General features: G+C 46.0%; 1 protein-coding gene across 4 annotated transcripts; it reads left to right on the forward strand.

The window, feature by feature from the left end:
- The first annotated feature begins 222 nt into the window (after positions 1 to 222).
- Positions 223 to 17,338, forward strand: ALAS1 (5'-aminolevulinate synthase 1). 4 transcript variants are annotated; one of them, XM_077992969.1, is made up of 12 exons: positions 223 to 359; positions 775 to 976; positions 1,337 to 1,567; positions 4,616 to 4,843; positions 6,294 to 6,443; positions 7,430 to 7,652; positions 8,594 to 8,778; positions 9,327 to 9,506; positions 10,706 to 10,870; positions 14,357 to 14,625; positions 15,331 to 15,493; positions 17,048 to 17,338. In XM_077992969.1, exons 2-12 carry the CDS (start codon positions 937 to 939, stop codon positions 17,206 to 17,208), a joined length of 1,995 nt encoding a protein of 664 aa, XP_077849095.1. In that variant the 5' UTR covers positions 223 to 359; positions 775 to 936; the 3' UTR covers positions 17,209 to 17,338. The 4 variants fall into 4 exon arrangements, with proteins under 4 accessions (XP_077849095.1, XP_077849096.1, XP_014986247.3 ...); XM_077992970.1 differs by having other exon boundaries at positions 1,348 to 1,567; XM_015130761.3 differs by lacking the exon at positions 775 to 976.
- Positions 17,339 to 18,129: the final 791 nt, after the last annotated feature.

Here is an 18,129-nt window from a genome sequence, read left to right on the forward strand (position 1 = left end):
GAGGCAGCACGAGAGTGCAGGATGAGGTCGGGAAAAAAGACCTCGTCCGCTCACCGCCTGGCCCTTCCTCCTCCCGGCAGGCGAGCCGGGGAATCCCCGGCTGCACGGATAACCGCAGAGCCAAAGAAGTGGGCTTCTCTGCCCCGCCCGCCCAGCTCGCCGAGGGCGACGCGGCGCGCCTGCGCGGAAGAAGGCAGCGCCCATGGCGCATGCGCAGCGGTCACTCCTGCTATATATTAAGGCGCCGGCGATCGCGGCCTGGGGCTGCTCCTGGACAAGGGCAACGAACGGTTCGTTTGGACTTCTCGGCTTGAGTGCCCGCCTCCTTCGCCGCCGCCTTCGCAGAGTCCCCAGCGCAGGTGAGGGCCCGCGCGGTAGGTGCGGCGCCGGCCGGGGAAGCCCCCGCGTGTCCTGTCAGCCGGGGCACCTCTCCCCGGGGCGCTGGGACCCCATCCCCCACTGTCCCAGTCATCCGCCGCCTTGAGGTCAGCGTTTATCCTCCAGATCTTTTGCCTAGACGGCCGCCTCAGTTTTCCCCTTTCGGCCCCTTCCAGCTATTCCCGGTTGAACCCGCCGCTTTAGAATTCCCTTCTCATACCCCTCCCGTCATTCTCGAGACCTCGACCGCGGGTCACCTCTGACCCCCACTGCCCGAGTACTGCCTTCTTTCTCCAGACTCAACTCCCTCAACTTTATAGCCCCTGCGCGTCCCCAGTGAGTCCCAAGGCGCTGGTCCTCATACCCCTACCCTCGTTTGTGCCCCTCCTTTCTCAGTTATGCCCAGTTCTTCCCGCTGTGGGGACACGACCGCGGAGGAATCCTTGCTTCAGGGACTCGGGGGCATGCTGGACTCCTTCCTCGGGTTTAGGAGTGCTTTCGGGGATGCGGGGACCAGGAGAAAGTCAGGATCCCTAATAGTCTTCCCTGTCTGGATAGATGAGTGGCTTCTTCCCTAACATCCCTTCTCCACCTGGATGTAAGCCAAGATGTCTTATCTGCACTGTGCATCTCCCTAAGAAACCTCTGGCCTCCCAAACCTGTTTTTGACTTGTGCTTCATCCTTCTGCCCCCTTGGCTATGTACTGTCAGTATTTACTTCATTTGGTGAAGTTGCTTTGTGTAGAGCTGGGGAATGAAGAAGTTGGTGACCCGTGTAAAATGTGGTCACCATTCCTTAGCTGAGTCTCACATCAGTGCTGTCCTTAGGCATTTTTGAGGGAGAAGTGTTAGTATTCCAGGGTACCCTTTATAGAAACTGCAGGTGACACCTGAATCCAATGAGCTTGCGGTGATATTTGCCTGATTATTAACAGCTGTTGATGTCACTCATCATCAGTCTTTCCACAGGAGCCAGCATACTTCTTGAACATGGAGACTGTTGTTCGTCGCTGCCCATTCTTATCCCGAGTCCCCCAGGCCTTTCTGCAGAAAGCAGGCAAATCTCTGTTGTTCTATGCCCAAAACTGCCCCAAGATGATGGAAGTTGGGGCCAAGCCAGCCCCTCGGGCATTGTCCACTGCAGCAGTACACTACCAACAGATCAAAGAAACCTCTCCGGCCAGTGAGAGTAAGTGTCACTGACAATGAAGGAGCAGGTACGGGTGTGTGTGCTCATTGGTAGACTAGAAGCAGTCCCCACAGTGGTGGTGAGGGCCACAGTCACTCACAAAGGGCTGCTCTGTGCACAGATTATCTCATATGATTGTCACCCCAAGGGTAGGCACTTTTAGCCTTTCCATCTTTAAAGGTGAAACAGTGGCCAGTGTTGCACATGGCAGGTTTTTGGATTGCATGTTAGTGTCTGTTGGGATTTTAGTGTTTCCTCAGTGCCTCGTTCACATAAATATTAAATTGGAGTGTTCTAATTTCCCTCATTAAACATTTGGCCTTCTAATTTCCCTCATTAAACATTTGGCCTTCAGCTTTTTATTTATTTAGTTTTTCTTTTTTGAGACAGAGTCTTGCTCTGTTCCCCAGGTTGGAGTGCAGTGATGCAATGTCGGCTTACTGCAACCTCCACCTCCCAGGTTCAAGCGATTCTCCTGCCTCAGCCTCCCAAATACCTGGAATTACAGGCATGCACCACCACACCCGGATAATTTTTGTACTTTTAGTAGGGTTTCACCTTGTTGGCCAGGCTTGTCCTGAACTCTTGACCTGATCCACCTGCTTCAGCCTCCCAGAGTGCTGGAATTACAGGCATGAGCCACCGTGCCTGGCACCTTTGGCTTTTTAAAGTAGTGACTTGTTTTTTTCCTTAAAAGTTTTTGTTTTATTGTGGTAAAATGCCCAAGAAAAATTACCATTTTAAGCATTTAAAAATGTACAGTTCAGTGGTACATTCATATTGTTGTGTGACGATCACCACCATCCATCTCCAGAACTTTTTTTGTCTTCTCAAACTGAAATTCTATACCCATCAAATAGTAACTCTCCATTCCTCTCTCCCCAACCCCTGACAACCACCATTCTGCTTTCTGTCTCTATGAATTTGACTATTCTAGGTACCTCATATAAATGAAATCGTACAGTATTAGTGATTTTAAAAACAAATTTATCTTGGCTGTGTGCAGTGGCTCACTCCTGTAATCTGAGCACTTTGGGAGGCTGAGGCGGTTGGATCATGTGAGGCCAGGAGTTCAAGACCAGCCTGGCCACGTGGTGAAACTCCATCGCTACAAAAAAATACAAAAATCAGCTGGACGTGATGGTATACACCTGAAATCCCAGCTACTTGGGAGGCTGAGGCATGAGAATTGCTTGAAACCAGGAGGTAGAGGTTGCAGTGAGCTGAGATCATGCCATGTATCTTTATTTGTATATACATTTGTTGTTGTTTTCAACAAAGAGACTGGAGTTGAATTTAGTTTGCTCTGGTTCTGCTAGGAGAGAACAAGGCTTTTCAGGTTCCACTTAATCCTAGAGAGTATTTTACAGGTTTTTCTTAGGCGTGTTCTCTGGGTGTGGGCTTGTAAGAAAAGAATTTTTGTTTTTCTTTAAGCAAAAAGGATTTAATCCTTTATAGGGTTTATTTTCAAGAGTTAGTTATGTCTTTTTTACCAGAATGCTTGCAATGGTTATGTTTTAAATGATAGGTTTTTTTTTCTTTTTCTAGACTTTAATGAGTATGTATTACTTTTATAATAAATGAAGTTAACTTCAAAATAATTTTTTTGGCTTTCTTTTGTAGAAGATTTTAATGAAAACTGTATTGAGACACCTTACCCAAGTTATAGGAAAGGCTAGCCAGTGACTCACAGGAGTATTCCAGAATGATGAAAAAAGACTTTTCTAGAAAGAAGGTGAATGAATTTGCTAAAGGGGAGAGGGAAGTCACTGTAACTAGAAGGATAATTACCAGCCAACTGTGTTAAGTCAGCAGACTTTGATGAATTTAGATGAGAAAGTAGATGAGGTATGTGAATGTGATATACCCCTATTTTTTCTTACTGTATTAGCAATCTAAAGACTTAAGTTTTAGCCTAATTTCTTTTGTTTAGAGAAAAACCAGTAGCTTTTATGTTAAGCAACAGCAAGCCTCTTTGTCAAGAATCTGTTTAAAAAATGTTAGCAGAGGCAGGATGTGGTGGCTCATGCCTGTAATTCCAGCACTTTGGGAGGCTGAGGCGGGAGGACTGCCTGAGCCTAGGAGTTTGATAGAAGCTAGGGCCACATAACAAGACTCTGTATCTACAAAAAGTTAAAAAAAAAAAAAAAATTAGCTGGACACAGTAGAACACCTGCAGTCCAAGCTACTTGGAGGGCTGAGGTGACAGGATCACTTGAGCCTGGAGGTCAAAGCTGCGGTTAGCTGTGATTGCACCACTGCACCCTAGCCTGGTTGACAGAGTGAGATCCTGTTTCAAAAAAACAAGGAAAAGAAAATGTTAGCAGAGAAAAAACTGTGTGTGAATACTTCCAGTTACCTTACAGGGTGTGTCCTCTCATGAAATAAGCTGAGTGTAGTTGGGGTAGAAATTACTGGGAATGATCCAACTCAAGGATTCCAGGTTGTCTAAAACTAGAAAATGGTACTTTGTTGGATTTGTGAGGAGAAATACTATGGGTTTAAGAGGCAACTGGAATGTGCCAGTCAGCTCTTCACATGAGTATTGTTTCTTGTGAAGCAGATGAAAAACTAGAGAGATTAGCAGAACCTAATAAAAACAAGCTTGTGGCTGAGTGCAGTGGCTCACACCTATAATCCCAGCACTTCGGGAAGCCAAGGCAGGTGGATAACCTGAGGTCAGGAGTTCAAGACCAGCCTGGCCAAGGTGGTGAAACCCCATCTCTACTAAAAATACAAAAATTAGCCGGGCGTGGTGGTGCACACCTGTAATCCCAGCTACTTGGGAGGCTGAGACACGAGAATCACTTGAACCCGGGAGGCGGAGGTTGTAGTGAGCCAAGATTGTGCCACTGCACTCCAATCTGGGGGACAGAGCAAGACTCCATCTTAAAAAAAACAAACAAACACAAACTTCTGTCTGGATGGTGGGGTAGAGTGAGTAAGTATTAAGTTTATCTTTGAGGCAATAAAAGAAAGAAATAAGTGGTTTTCTTACACACTGTGCAGCCAGATCTGATGCTTCACTTTTTCCATTTCCTCCCTCAGAAGACAAAACTGCCAAAGCCAAGGTCCAACAGGCTCCTGATGGATCCCAGCAGAGTCCAGATGGCACACATCTTCCGTCTGGACACCCCTTGCCTGCCACAAGCCAGGGCACTGCAAGCAAATGCCCTTTCCTGGCAGCACAGATGAATCAGAGTGGCAGCAGTGTCTTCTGCAAAGCCAGTCTTGAGCTTCAGGAGGATGTGCAGGAAATGAATGCGGTGAGGAAAGGTAAGAGATGAGTTGTGAACCATTAGTGGTAGTGAAGAGGTCCTTTTAGTTCTTTTGGGCCCTCAGATTTGTGTATGAGCTATCATTAGGGCAGTATTTATGGAAACACCTTCCTCTTTTAGGGCCAGAGAGGAAGGTCTTCAAGATAGACAGTCAAGATCCTTATTGCAAAAGTGGGACTTTCTGGTGTGTGTGTAGGATATGACCAGCTTTTATAGTAATTACTTAATTTCTGAAAATAACCTGCAGTCTTGAGCTGCTACCAGCTGCCTTTTGTCCCTTTGGTCTTTCGCATCATCTGGTGGGATAAAGATAGAAAACAATGGTTTTACTGCAGTAAGTGCTGGTCCTAGGGCTCCCAAGCTGGGTGTCTTACTGATGGTCATTGAATTGCAACCTTAACTCCACAATACATAGCTGTGGCTACATCTGCAGAGCACCCAAGGCTCCCCAAAAGCCTAACCAGCAGAAATTATGCATATGGCCAAAATGGTTTTTTTTTTTTTTTTTTTTTTTTTGAGATGGAGTCTCGCTCTGCCACCCAGGCTGGAGTGCAGTGGCCGGATCTCAGCTCACTGCAAGCTCCGCCTCCCGGGTTCACGCCATTCTCCTGCCTCAGCCTCCCGAGTAGTTGGGACTACAGGCGCCTGCCACCGCGCCCGGCTAGTTTTTTGTATTTTTTAGTAGAGATGGGGTTTCACCGTGTTAGCCAGGATGGTCTCGATCTCCTGACCTCGTGATCCGCCCGTCTCGGCCTCCCAAAGTGCTGGGATTACAGGCTTGAGCCACCGCGCCCGGCCAAAATTGTTTTCTATGAAGAAAATTGAGATTAAGACCAGGCTCAGTGGCTCACGCCTATAATCCTGGCACTTTGGAAGGGCTAGGCAGGTGGATCACTTGAGGCCAGGAGTTTAAGACCAGCCAGGCCAACGTGGCGAAACCCCATCCCTACCAAAAATACAAAGATTAGCTGGGCATGATGGCACATGCCTATAGTCCCATCTACTCAGGAGGTTGAGGAGGGAGGATCATTTGAACCCAGGAGGCAGAGGTTGCAATGAGTCGAGATCGTGCCACTGCTCTCCAGCCTGGGTGACAGAATGGGACTCTGTCTCAAAAAAAAAAAAAAAAAAAAAAAACCAGAAAATTGAGATTAGGATTGGGTTGGGGATGTTGTGGAGTGAATAAGACATGCCAACCAGCAGAGAAAGCTTTGGACTTTATTGTTCATTAAAGCAGGCCAGTAGCTCTGAAAACAACACCATGAGTCTGCCATTACAGTAACTAAAATAGAAGAGATGCTTTGTACACTCAGTTACAGCTAACTTTGGTTATGCTTGGCCTTTTTTGTGAACTAGGCAATAAACCATTTTTGACAGTATGTCTGGAAGATACTGTGAACTCAGAATAGAAAGTTGGTCCCATTTGTTTCTTGTTACTTTTGTTCCAGAGGTTGCTGAAACCTCAGCAAGCCCCAGTGTGGTTAGTGTGAAAACTGATGGAGGGGATCCCAGTGGGCTGCTGAAGAACTTCCAGGACATCATGCAAAAGCAAAGACCAGAAAGAGTGTCTCATCTTCTTCAAGATAACTTGCCAAAATGTAAGTCTTATTGTTATTTGCCTGATGTAGGAGATAATTTATAATTTAAATGTACATTAGATTAAATATAAAATTGCATGGTGAGGCTGAGCACAGTGGCTCATACCTGTAATCCCAGCACTTTGGGAGGCTGAGGCGGGAGATGATCACTTGAGGCCAGGAGTTTGAGACCAGCCTTGGCAACATAGCAAGACACTATCTCTACAAAAACAATTCTTTTAATTAGCCAGGTATGATGGCTCACACCTATAGCCCCAGCTACCCAGGAGGCTAAGGTAGGAAGATTGCTTAAGCCCAGGACTTCAAGGTTCAGTGAGCTATGATCACGCTATTGTACTCCAGTCTGAATGACAGAGAGAGACTCTGTCTCTAGGAAAAACAAAAAATGTATGGTGAGTTGAGGCTTGAAAGGCATATCCCTTGCTTGCGTGAGCAGGTGCTTTTGGTTATGGTGACTACAGGTGCTGTTGGTAGCCTGCCTTCTGTCCTTTAATACCTACCATCTACACATGGCACTGAGCCAAACACTTGATATACAGTCTTTTTTTTTTTGAGATGGAGTCTCGCTCTGTCGCCCAGGCTGGAGTGCAGTGGCCGGATCTCAGCTCACTGCAAGCTCCGCCTCCCGGGTTTACGCCATTCTCCTGCCTCAGCCTCCCGAGTAGCTGGGACTACAGGCGCCCGCCAACACGCCTGGCTAGTTTTTTTGTATTTTTTAGTAGAGACGGGGTTTCACCATGTTAGCCAGGATGGTCTCAATCTCCTGACCTCATGATCCGCCCGTCTCGGCCTCCCAAAGTGCTGGGATTACAGGCTTGAGCCACCGCGCCCGGCCAATATACAGTCTTATTTACTTACAAGATGAGGACATCAAATAACCTGCCCAGGATCTCCTTCAGTGGCCAAGCTGAGACTTGTTGTCTTTCACCAAAATGCAGTTGTGTTTCACAACCGTCATTCTCTCCTGTCTTTTGTTTGATTTTCAGCTGTTTCCACTTTTCAGTATGATCGTTTCTTTGAGAAAAAAATTGATGAGAAAAAGAATGACCACACCTATCGAGTTTTTAAAACTGTGAACCGGCGAGCACACATCTTCCCGATGGCAGATGACTATTCAGACTCCCTCATCACCAAAAAGCAGGTGTCAGTCTGGTGCAGTAATGACTACCTAGGAATGAGTCGCCACCCACGGGTGTGTGGGGCAGTTATGTAAGTAGCCCTTGGCTTTCAAATATTACTGGTGTTATTAGGCAAGCCAATGATGATGTATAGGAGTTGGATCTTTATGGAGGGAACATTCAGTAGCTGAATGCGTGCCACAGCAAAATACTATTCTTAGTTTCTGAAAAATATCTACAGATTATTTTTAAAGGAACTCTAATATGCAAGTAGCTGCTGGAGCCCCTTAGCTTGTGAGGGTTCAAGTTTATAGGCTCAATGACCACACATGTCAGTCCACTTTCTACCACTCTACAAGTGAGTATGCCTTTAACACCAGGCAGTCTTGCACAGAGACATCCTTGGTTGTGGCTGTGAGAGGAGAAATACGAATCTAGCAGCGCTAGAGAAAAAGCTACTTCAAAAGACATGTTAAAAAGGATGTAGGTCCCATTACTCCTCCTTCAGGAGGCTTACCATCCTAGGGATGCTTGAGAGAGTGGCTTGCCAGATTCTCCAAAGGCTTGCTAAAGAGGTTTGAGGTTTAATTTAACCAGTTTGAGGTTTAATGATAGTGATATATCCTAACATTACATGACTGGCTTGCAGAGGGTAACCACCATCCAGAATGTCCCTCTAGAGTTTGTTTTTTCTTAAGATAACATGTTATTGGAAAGAATAATGTTTCTCAGAGAAAATAAACCTTAGTTTCTTAGACAAGAAACTCAGCTAATACCAAGCACTTACTGATTGTTAAATGAACACTTGTTCTTGATGATTCCTGGAGGTGTCATCACCCTAGTGTTGACACCTTCTCCCACCTAGTCTGAAGATGAAATCAGTTGAAATTTCTGACCCCAGGTTTCACAGTGAGAGAGTTGCTACATCAACATGTTTGAGTCTCCTGGATCCTAGAAAGAGGAAAAAATTCACATAGTGTTTAGAACCATGAGCTGTATTTTCTGGTTTTGTTTGTTTGTTTTTTTAAACAGGGACACTTTGAAACAACATGGTGCTGGGGCAGGTGGTACTAGAAATATTTCTGGAACTAGTAAATTCCATGTGGACTTAGAGCAGGAGCTGGCAGACCTCCATGGGAAAGATGCTGCACTCTTGTTTTCCTCGTGCTTTGTGGCCAATGACTCAACCCTCTTCACCCTGGCTAAGATGATGCCAGGTAAGGAAGCCTGGCATGGGTGCCTTAGAGTTTTTTGGGTTTCTTAGTAATAACAAGAAAATTGGCAACAAAGAAGGCTTACCAGAACCTCTCAATTGAAAATCATAATCCTATCTGGGCATTTGTTCTGGGGTCAAGCATGAAATGCTAACTGTACATTATGGGTTCCAGGAGAACATGATACCAGTGAAAATTAAAACTTGAAACGTCTTGTCCTTGAGCTAATTGCCTCAAATATGTTTTATATTCTGAGATGATCCTTTGGAGAAGTCTCTAAATCATTTAGTTAGCTCTTGATTGAGTTTGGAGTGAGGCAGCCAGATTTAAGAGCAGATTAATTGCCTGCCACAAGGTTATTCTACACCTTTGGACCTTCTCACAGGGGAAGCACTAACTAGTTATTTTGCCAGGAAGAAACTGGCACACAGTGTCTTTTTCCTAATAGGCATTTTCAAAGCATCATTTCCAAGGAAAAGTCTGTCGTCTCTCTCTAGGAAATAATTTGTCTTTGATGCACGTGGCAATAAATAGCATTTTTGTTGTCTTAGGCTGTGAGATTTACTCTGATTCTGGGAACCATGCCTCCATGATCCAAGGGATTCGAAACAGCCGAGTGCCAAAGTACATCTTCCGCCACAATGATGTCAGCCATCTCAGAGAACTGCTGCAAAGATCTGACCCTTCAGTCCCCAAGATTGTGGCATTTGAAACTGTCCATTCAATGGATGGTAAGTGTGGACAGAAGTTCCTCTGAAATCTAAGATGAAAAACTAGGCCTGAACTCTTTAAAAGTATGGTGTTTTGTTGTGTTTTTTAATTTTATTTTTTTTCTTTTGAGACAGAGTCTCGCTCTGTTACCCAGGTTGGAGTGCAGTGGTGCAATCTCGACTCACTGCAAGCACCGCCTCCCGGGTTCACACCATTCTCCTGCCTCAGCCTCCCGAGTAGCTGGGACTACAGGCGCCCGTCACCATGCCTGGCTAATTTATTTATTTATTTATTTATTTTGAGACAGAGTCTCACTCTGTCACCCAAGCCGGAGTGCAGTTTCGCCATCTCGGCTCACTGCAAGCTCCACCTCCTGGGTTCACACCATTCTCCTACCTCAGCCTCCTGAGTAGCTAGAACTTACAGGCGCCCACCACCACGCCCGGCTAATTTTTTGTATTTTTAGTAGAGATGGAGTTTCACCATGTTAGCCAGGATGGTCTTGATCTCCTGACCTCGTGATCCGCCCGCCTCGGCCTCCCAAAGTGCTGGGATTACAGGCATGAGCCACCGTGCCCGGCTTGTTGTATTTTTTAATTTTCTTTTCCTTTCTGCCAGGATTTTTGTTTTTTTTCTTCCAACTTTTAGGTTCAGTGGGTACATGTGTGGGTTTATTATATGGGTAAATTATGTGTCATAGGGGTTTGGTGTACAAATTATTTCATCACGCAGGTAATAAGCATAGTACCCAATAGGTAGTTTTTGATCTCACCCTCCTCCCACCCTCCACCCTCAAGTAGGCCCCCAGTGTCTTTGTTCCCTTCCATGTGTTCTCAATGTTTAGCTTCCACTTATAAGTGAGAACGCTATTTGGTTTTTCCGTTCCTGTATTAATTCACTTAGGATGGCCTCTAGTTTCATCCATATTGCTGTAAAGGACATGGTCTCGTTCTTTTTTTATTGCTGTGTGGTATTGCATTCTGCCAGGATTTTGTAATTGGTGGACTTTTTAAAATAGATTTGGGTGAAAGTGGATATTCTATTCCGGCTTTCACTAGGCTCTGGGATCCCAGGTAACCTAGAAATTGGAGGAAGTTCATTTTCTTTCCAGTATTAAAAATGATACCTTAGAATATAAGTTTGCATTGTTCTGACTCTAACCAAAACAGAAATTTCTGAAGTGGCAAGCTCTTCAGAGCAGTCTCTGGTCTTTCCTCAGGGGCAGTGTGCCCACTGGAAGAGCTGTGTGATGTGGCCCATGAGTTTGGAGCAATCACCTTCGTGGATGAGGTCCACGCAGTGGGGCTGTACGGGGCTCGAGGCGGAGGGATTGGGGATCGGGATGGAGTCATGCCAAAAATGGACATCATTTCTGGAACACTTGGTATGTATACATTGCATTACATACACTAAAATTCCATTATCCTAATAAGGCCAAGGACTAACTAGTCTAACTGGGACCAGGTGAGGAGACAGTCTGGCAGCATATGAAGCCTGGGCCACTCTTTCTTTTGGCCCAGCTTAGTGGAATTCCTTGGGTCATGGAGGCATGGCTCTTAGAATCAAAGTAAACCCCACAGCCTAACACAACAGATAGACCATTTATTGCCATCTGAATTCATTTCAGACAGAGTTGTGGGTCTAGCCACATGCCATGGCAAGAGCCTGTACTCTCTGTGCCTCAGGTTGTTCTTAATTAAAAAGAAAAAAGAATTCTAGTATTTTCTCCTGGAGCACTTGTTAGGTTCAGGTGTTGTGAAGTGCTGAGCTCCGTGCCTCCCACATGGGAACGTTCCAATTCATCCTAGTTTTCCTCTGTTCTTCCTCATACAGAGGCTATGTCTTGTGGTAGGTGGGAGCTAGACTTTGGAGTCCTGCCGCCTCACTAATTGTGTGACCTTGGGTTGGTAGTTAACCTTTCTATACCTCAGTTTCATCATCAATATAATGGAGAAAACAATAGGACTTAAATCAGAAGTTTTGTGGAAAAGGTAAATAAGTTATATGCAAACAGTTACTATAGACATTCCCTCTGAGAACATATGAGAACCCTAAAGAGATGAAAATTATATAAATTTGAAGTTTTTTTTTTTTTTACCCACCCTTAGCTGGGTAAAATTCCAGCCTCTGGGATAATGTTCGCAGTGGGAAGATGGTGCAAGCACTGCAGAGCCAGTCTTGTTCCAAAGAGCACATGCAGTGCAGCTTTCAAAAGTGGGTAAGGCAGTTGGAAACCCATCTAGCAGTTAGTAAAATGCCAGTTTATAACCTGTGCTTGGTAAAGGAAGGGCAGGCTCTTTAAAAAGTGTCCTTCAGGCCGGGTGCGGTGGCTCAAGCCTGTAATCCCAGCACTTTGGGAGGCCGAGACGGGCGGATCACGAGGTCAGGAGATCGAGAGCATCCTGGCTAACACGGTGAAACCCCGTCTCTACTAAAAAATACAAAAAAACTAGCCGGGCGAGGTGGCAGCGCCTGTAGTCCCAGCTACTCGGGAGGCTGAGGCAGGAGAATGGCGTGAACCCAGGAGGCAGAGCTTGCAGTGAGCCGAGATCTGGCCACTGTACTCCAGCCTGGGCGACAGAGCGAGACTCCGTCTCAAAAAAAAAAAAAAAAAAAAAAAAAAAAAAAAGTGTCCTTCAGCACTGTCAAGGGGTGTGAGAACCTAGTGCCGACCCAGCGAGCCTGGGAGTTCGAAGGGCGGAACCCCTACCAGGAGAAAAGCACCTAATCATGTGTCCTAATTCAAGAAGCTCTTTTCTTTTTTCTTTCTTCTTTTTCTTTTTTTTTTTGAGACAGAGTCTCACTCTATCGCCCAGGCTGGAGTGCAGTGGTGCGATCTCGGCTCACTGCAAGCTCCGCCTCCCGGGTTCATGCCATTCTCCTGCCTCAGCCTCCCAAGTAGCTGGGACTACAGGCACCTGGCACCACACCCGGCTAATTTTTTGTATTTTTAGTAGAGACGGGGATTCACCGTGTTAGCCAGGATGGTCTCCATCTCCTGACCTCATGATCTGCCCGCCTCAGCCTCCCAAAGTGCTGGGATTACAGGCGTGAGCCACTGCGCCCAGCCAGAAGCTCTTTTCTTTTAAGGATGTCTCCTGATGTGGGCTCTTTGAAGGTATGGTGATTGTGAGATGGAAAAGGCTGGAGAGAGAAACTTTGTACTATAGGAGATTGAACCAACTCGGCTTTGCATGTGGTTTTAGCAAAAGCATTAATTATAGAATGTGATGTTAAGATCTATGAAGACTCTTCTGGAGTTCTTTTTGTTTTTTGAGATAGGCTCTCACTCTGTCGCCCAGGTGTGATCACAGCTCACTGCAGCCTCCACCTCCTGGGCTCAAGTGATCCTCCCACCTCAACCTCCTGAATAACTGAGACTACAGGTGTATGCTAGCATGCCTGGGTAGTTTTTGTATTTTTAGTAGAAATGGGGTTTCACCATGTTGGCCAGGCTGGTCTCTTAACTCCTGAGCTCAAGTGATCTGCGTACCTCGGCCTCCCAAAGTGCTGGGACTACAGGTGTGAGCCACGGCACCTGGCCTCTTCTGGAGTTTTTAATCCTGAAACTTGAGATGCAGATTATACAAAAGGACTCAGTGAGAATTGAAAACCAAGTCTGGCCCTAAATCAATCCTAACAGGCTCTGAGTTTTCATATTTGTCTAGCAAATGCATTAATTGTCCAGAGTTTTGTTCTTAACTAAGTAGGAAATAACGCCAGTCACACCAAAACAGTTAACGCCTTAGCTGGGTAAAATTCCAGCCTCTGGGATAATGTTCGCAGTGGGAAGATGGTGCAAGCACTGCAGAGCCAGTCTTGTTCCAAAGAGCACATGCAGTGCAGACGTGGGGAGTGGAGCTGTGCTGGCTGTCAGAGCAGCAAGCCCGAGTGAGAAAGGGAAAGGAGAATAAGATGGTGGGAAGGGAGGCAGCAGCAGGGTATTTGGGCACACTGGGACCCACTGAGGTGTCAGGTCTGATTGGAAGACCTGCATTTTGATCCTGGTTAGACACCAGCTTGGCCATATGACTTTGGGCAAGACCCTTTTGTAACCTTCCTTAGCTTTTTTACCCTTTTAAAAATGAGTAGCCAGGCACAATAGCTCACACCTATAATCCCAGCACTTTGGGAAGCTGAGACAGGAGGATCACTTAAGCCCAGGAGTTTGAGACCAGCCCTGGGCAACGAAGCATGGACTCCTCTCTACACAAAATAAAAATTTAAAAAATTAGCCAGGCATGGTGATGTACACCTGTACCAGCTACTTGGGAGGCTGAGGTGGAAGGAATACTTGAGCCCAGGAGGTTGAGGCTGCAGAGAGCTATGATCATCCCACTGCACTCCAGCCTGGGTGACAGAGCAAGACCCTGTCTCTAAAAAAAAGGATGATTAGATATCCTTTTATAGTCATGCATTGTGTAACGATGGGAGATACATTCTGAGACTTGCATCACTAGGCAATTTCATCATTGTGCAAACACCATAGAGTGTACTTACATAAACCTAGATGGTATAGCCTACTGCACACCTAGGCTTTGTGGTATGGCCTGTTGCTCCTAGGCTGCAAACCTGTACAACATGTTACTGTATTGGATACTGTAGGCAACACCATGGTATTTGTGTATCTAAACATACCTAAACATAGAAAAGGTATAGTAAAAATACAGTATTATAATCTTATGAGACCATCATCATATATGTGGTCGTTATTGACTGAGACATCATTAATGTGGTGCATGACTACACCAATCAGTCCGGAAACAAATTAAGAAGATAAGGAGAAAAGTCAGTGCTTTGAGGCTCTACAACACCTTGCTATGTCCATTTAGAGGCTGTTGCTGTAATTAATGAAGCTGTCTCCTCCCAGGCAAAGCCTTTGGCTGTGTTGGAGGGTACATCGCCAGCACGAGTTCTCTGATTGACACGGTACGGTCCTATGCTGCTGGCTTCATCTTCACCACCTCTCTGCCACCCATGCTGCTGGCTGGAGCCCTGGAGTCTGTGCGGATCCTGAAGAGCGCTGAGGGACGGGTGCTTCGCCGCCAGCACCAGCGCAACGTTAAGCTCATGAGACAGATGCTAATGGATGCCGGCCTCCCTGTTGTCCACTGCCCCAGCCACATCATCCCTGTGCGGGTAATGGCGTGTCTCTGATTGGACTTGCTGTGGGCTGTGCCTCTACACATGATGTACGGATGTTCTGCTTCATACCTTCCTGAAGTTGGGCTTGAGCGGGGTGACTGCCAGGGAGGGATTGTAGCCAGCCACCCTCTGTCATGTTTCCGCCATTGGCTGACTTCACCATGAGAAGAAAGCCTTTGAACCCAGCAGGCTGGGGCAGAAGTTCCCTCTCCAGAGCACTGACCTTAACAGGGTAAACACAGAGCTTGTATCTGGAAAGCTCCAGAAGCCTGAGATTGGCCAGCTTTGAAGTATGGCTTTCTACTTAGTAAATTTCAAAATAGGTTTTGCCCTTCCCACTACAAATGGTAGCACTGTTGATGTCACAGTTGAATTAGTGTAATGAATACAGCTAGTATAACCGAATCTAGATTATACATCCTGGGTATGAGAGTCTGCTGGTACGAATGGAACCAGTGTTTTCTCATTAAAAATGTATTTCTTTTTAATAAGGTTTTGGTTCTCTGGTCTTCACAAAACAACACTGGCTCCTTTTAAATGACAGGTGTTTGGGCAGCGCTTTCCCTCTGCCCCAAGCTTGCATATGTTGCTACAGTCTGGTCTTGAGCCTGAGTGTTGTGGGGACTGTGTTCGTTAGAATCTCTGCTAAGAGGTAGTCCTTCCTGTTGTGACCTTACCTTCTGCTCTCATTGAACTTAGGTTGCAGATGCTGCTAAAAACACGGAAGTCTGTGATGAACTAATGAGCAGACATAACATCTATGTGCAAGCAATCAATTACCCTACCGTGCCCCGGGGAGAAGAGCTCCTACGGATCGCCCCTACCCCTCACCACACACCCCAGATGATGAACTACTTCCTTGGTGAGTACCTTTGCAGTGTTTATAACTGAAGCCCTTCAGAGGCATTCAGATTTGTTTCTTCTTCTTTTAGGTTTTTTTTTTTTTTTTTTTGAGATGGAGTCTCGCTCTTTTGCCCAGGCTGGAGTGCAGTGGCGTGATCTTGGCTCACTGCAAGCTCCGCCTTCCGGGTTCACGCCATTCTCCTGCCTCAGCCTCCTGAGTAGCTAGGAATACAGGCACCTGCCACCACGCCTGGCTAATTTTTTGTATTTTTGGTAGAGACGGGGTTTCATCATGTTAGCCAGGATGGTCTCGATCTCCTGACCTCGTGATCCGCCCGCCTCGGCCTCCCAAAGTGCTGGGATTACAGGTGTGAGCCACGGTGCCTGTTTCTTCTTTTTCCCAGTAACTAAGCATGCCCTCAAATGGTTCAAAACCCTAAACGATATTTATTGTCTGATTCACATCAAGAGGGTGGAGCGTCATTTTGGGAGCTCTGAGGGAGCCTGGGAATCTGCTCAGTGTTCCCAGTGCCCCCTTGTCTACATGGCTGAAGGATACACGGTAATGACTTGCAGGGAGAAGAGGCCTCTGAAGGCTTGAGTCCCTGCTGGTCCCCCAGAGTCCAGCTCACATTTGTCTTCGCCACTGCCCTCTACTCCATGACGTTGTATAATCCTTGAATAACCCCACACGTAATCCCCTCTGATAAGAGGAATTGCTCAACATTTTCAACAGCCCCGTGCTTCTATACTGCCCCACCCATGTCCAACCTAAAGGCAGAGACAGAAGGGGGCTGTTAGCCACAGGTCACCTCTGCCTCAAAGGTACATTGCCCTCCCAAGCCCGCCCAGCATGGCTCAGCTTCCTCATGGGCTCTCTGTTCTATTGGAAATGCTGGGTTTAAACTGTCATGTGGCAGTGTTGGAGCAGCTTCTTCCCTACAGGTCTGTGAAATCAAGCCCAACTCGGGGTTTTATTTTTCTCTTTATTTATTTTTATGAAAGCCTTAAAATTTTTATAAAAGCCTTATCTCAATAGAGATATAACTCACATACCATAAAATTCACCCTTTAAAGTATCCAAGTCCATGATTTTTAAATACACTCCCAGTGTTATGCAACCATCTCTTCTATCTGATTCTAGAACATTTTCATCGCCTCAGAAGCCGCTGCCCATTAGGAGTCACTCCTCTTTTCCCCATCCCCAGCCCCTGTCAACCACGGGTCTTTCTGTCTCTGTGGATTTGCCTTTTCTGGACCTTGTGTCTAAGTGGAAGCATACGGCGTGTACTCCTTTGTGTCTGCCTTCTTCCAGCATCATGTCTGCAAAGCTCATCCATGCTGTAGCATTCATCAGCACTTCATTTCTTTCTGTTATCAAATAACCTTCCATTGTACAGATTTACCACATTTTGTTTATCCATCTATTGGTGGACATTTGGTTGTTTCTCTTGTTAACTATTATGACTAATGCTGCTATGAACATTTGTGTATGAGTGTTTATGTGGACATATGTATTCATTTCTTTTGTGTATATTACTCCCTTTAATATTTAAAAACTGTTTCTCCTCAGAGAATCTGCTGGTCACGTGGAAGCAAGTGGGGCTGGAACTGAAGCCACATTCCTCAGCTGAGTGCAACTTCTGCAGGAGGCCACTGCATTTTGAAGTGATGAGTGAAAGAGAGAAGTCCTATTTCTCAGGCTTGAGCAAGTTGGTATCTGCTCAGGCCTGAGCATGACCTCAGTTATTCCACTTAACCCCAGGCCATTATCATATCCAGATAGTCTTCAGAGTTGTCTTTATATGTGAATTAAGTTATATTAAATTTTAATCTATAGTAAAAACATAGTCCTGGAAATAAATTCTTGTTTAAGTGGTGGCTCTTTCTGCTATTGGCTACTGAATAAAATTCTTCATTGACTGGACACAGTGGCTCACACCTGTAATCACAATACTTGGGAGGCCAAAGCAAGAAGATCACTTGAGGCCAGAGTTTGAAGCTGCAGTGAGCCATGATTGCTCCACTGCACTCCAGCCTGGGTGACAGAGCAAGACTGCCTCTAAAATAAAAAATAATAATTGTCATCATCCCTTTAAGTTCAGTCTGTATTCTAGGAATGAATAAGCTGAATAAAGTACTGGAGCTCTGGTAATGGCTTCAGAGCAGGAGAGGCAGAACCTCCTACAGCTTGAACCCTGCTACCTCCTTAATGCCTACTGTATCCAGTGGCTGACCCAGCTGCACCCGGCAACTGAACAGTTTTGAAAGAGTGACACCACCTTGGCGGCCGGTTTCACTTTAAACTTCTCACTTCATATCTTCAATGGACAGTGCTGCGTCGCAGTCCTGCTACAGCTGCCTCCCCCTGACTTTCCCTTTTAGCTACTGCCTTGACCCCATTTTTCCCTGTGAAAGTCTGGGCATCAGAAGACTGGCTTGTCTGTTACCACCCCATCCTCCAGCCTGTCAGCTTCCTGCACCTGTAGTTGTGTCCCATCCAGCAAAAGCAGAGGGGTTTGTGCTCCTCACCCTGCCTCTCTCCATTTGTATTTCAGGTCCTGTTGCTTCTTGCACGGTCCTACAACCATCTCTTTGCTGCAAAATTTCTCCCCCTCTGCTGGTTCATTCTCCTTGGCCAGCAGAGGCTTTGTC

This window comes from Macaca mulatta, chromosome 2 (genome assembly GCF_049350105.2).
Source record: "Macaca mulatta isolate MMU2019108-1 chromosome 2, T2T-MMU8v2.0, whole genome shotgun sequence".
NCBI lineage: Eukaryota > Metazoa > Chordata > Mammalia > Primates > Cercopithecidae > Macaca > Macaca mulatta.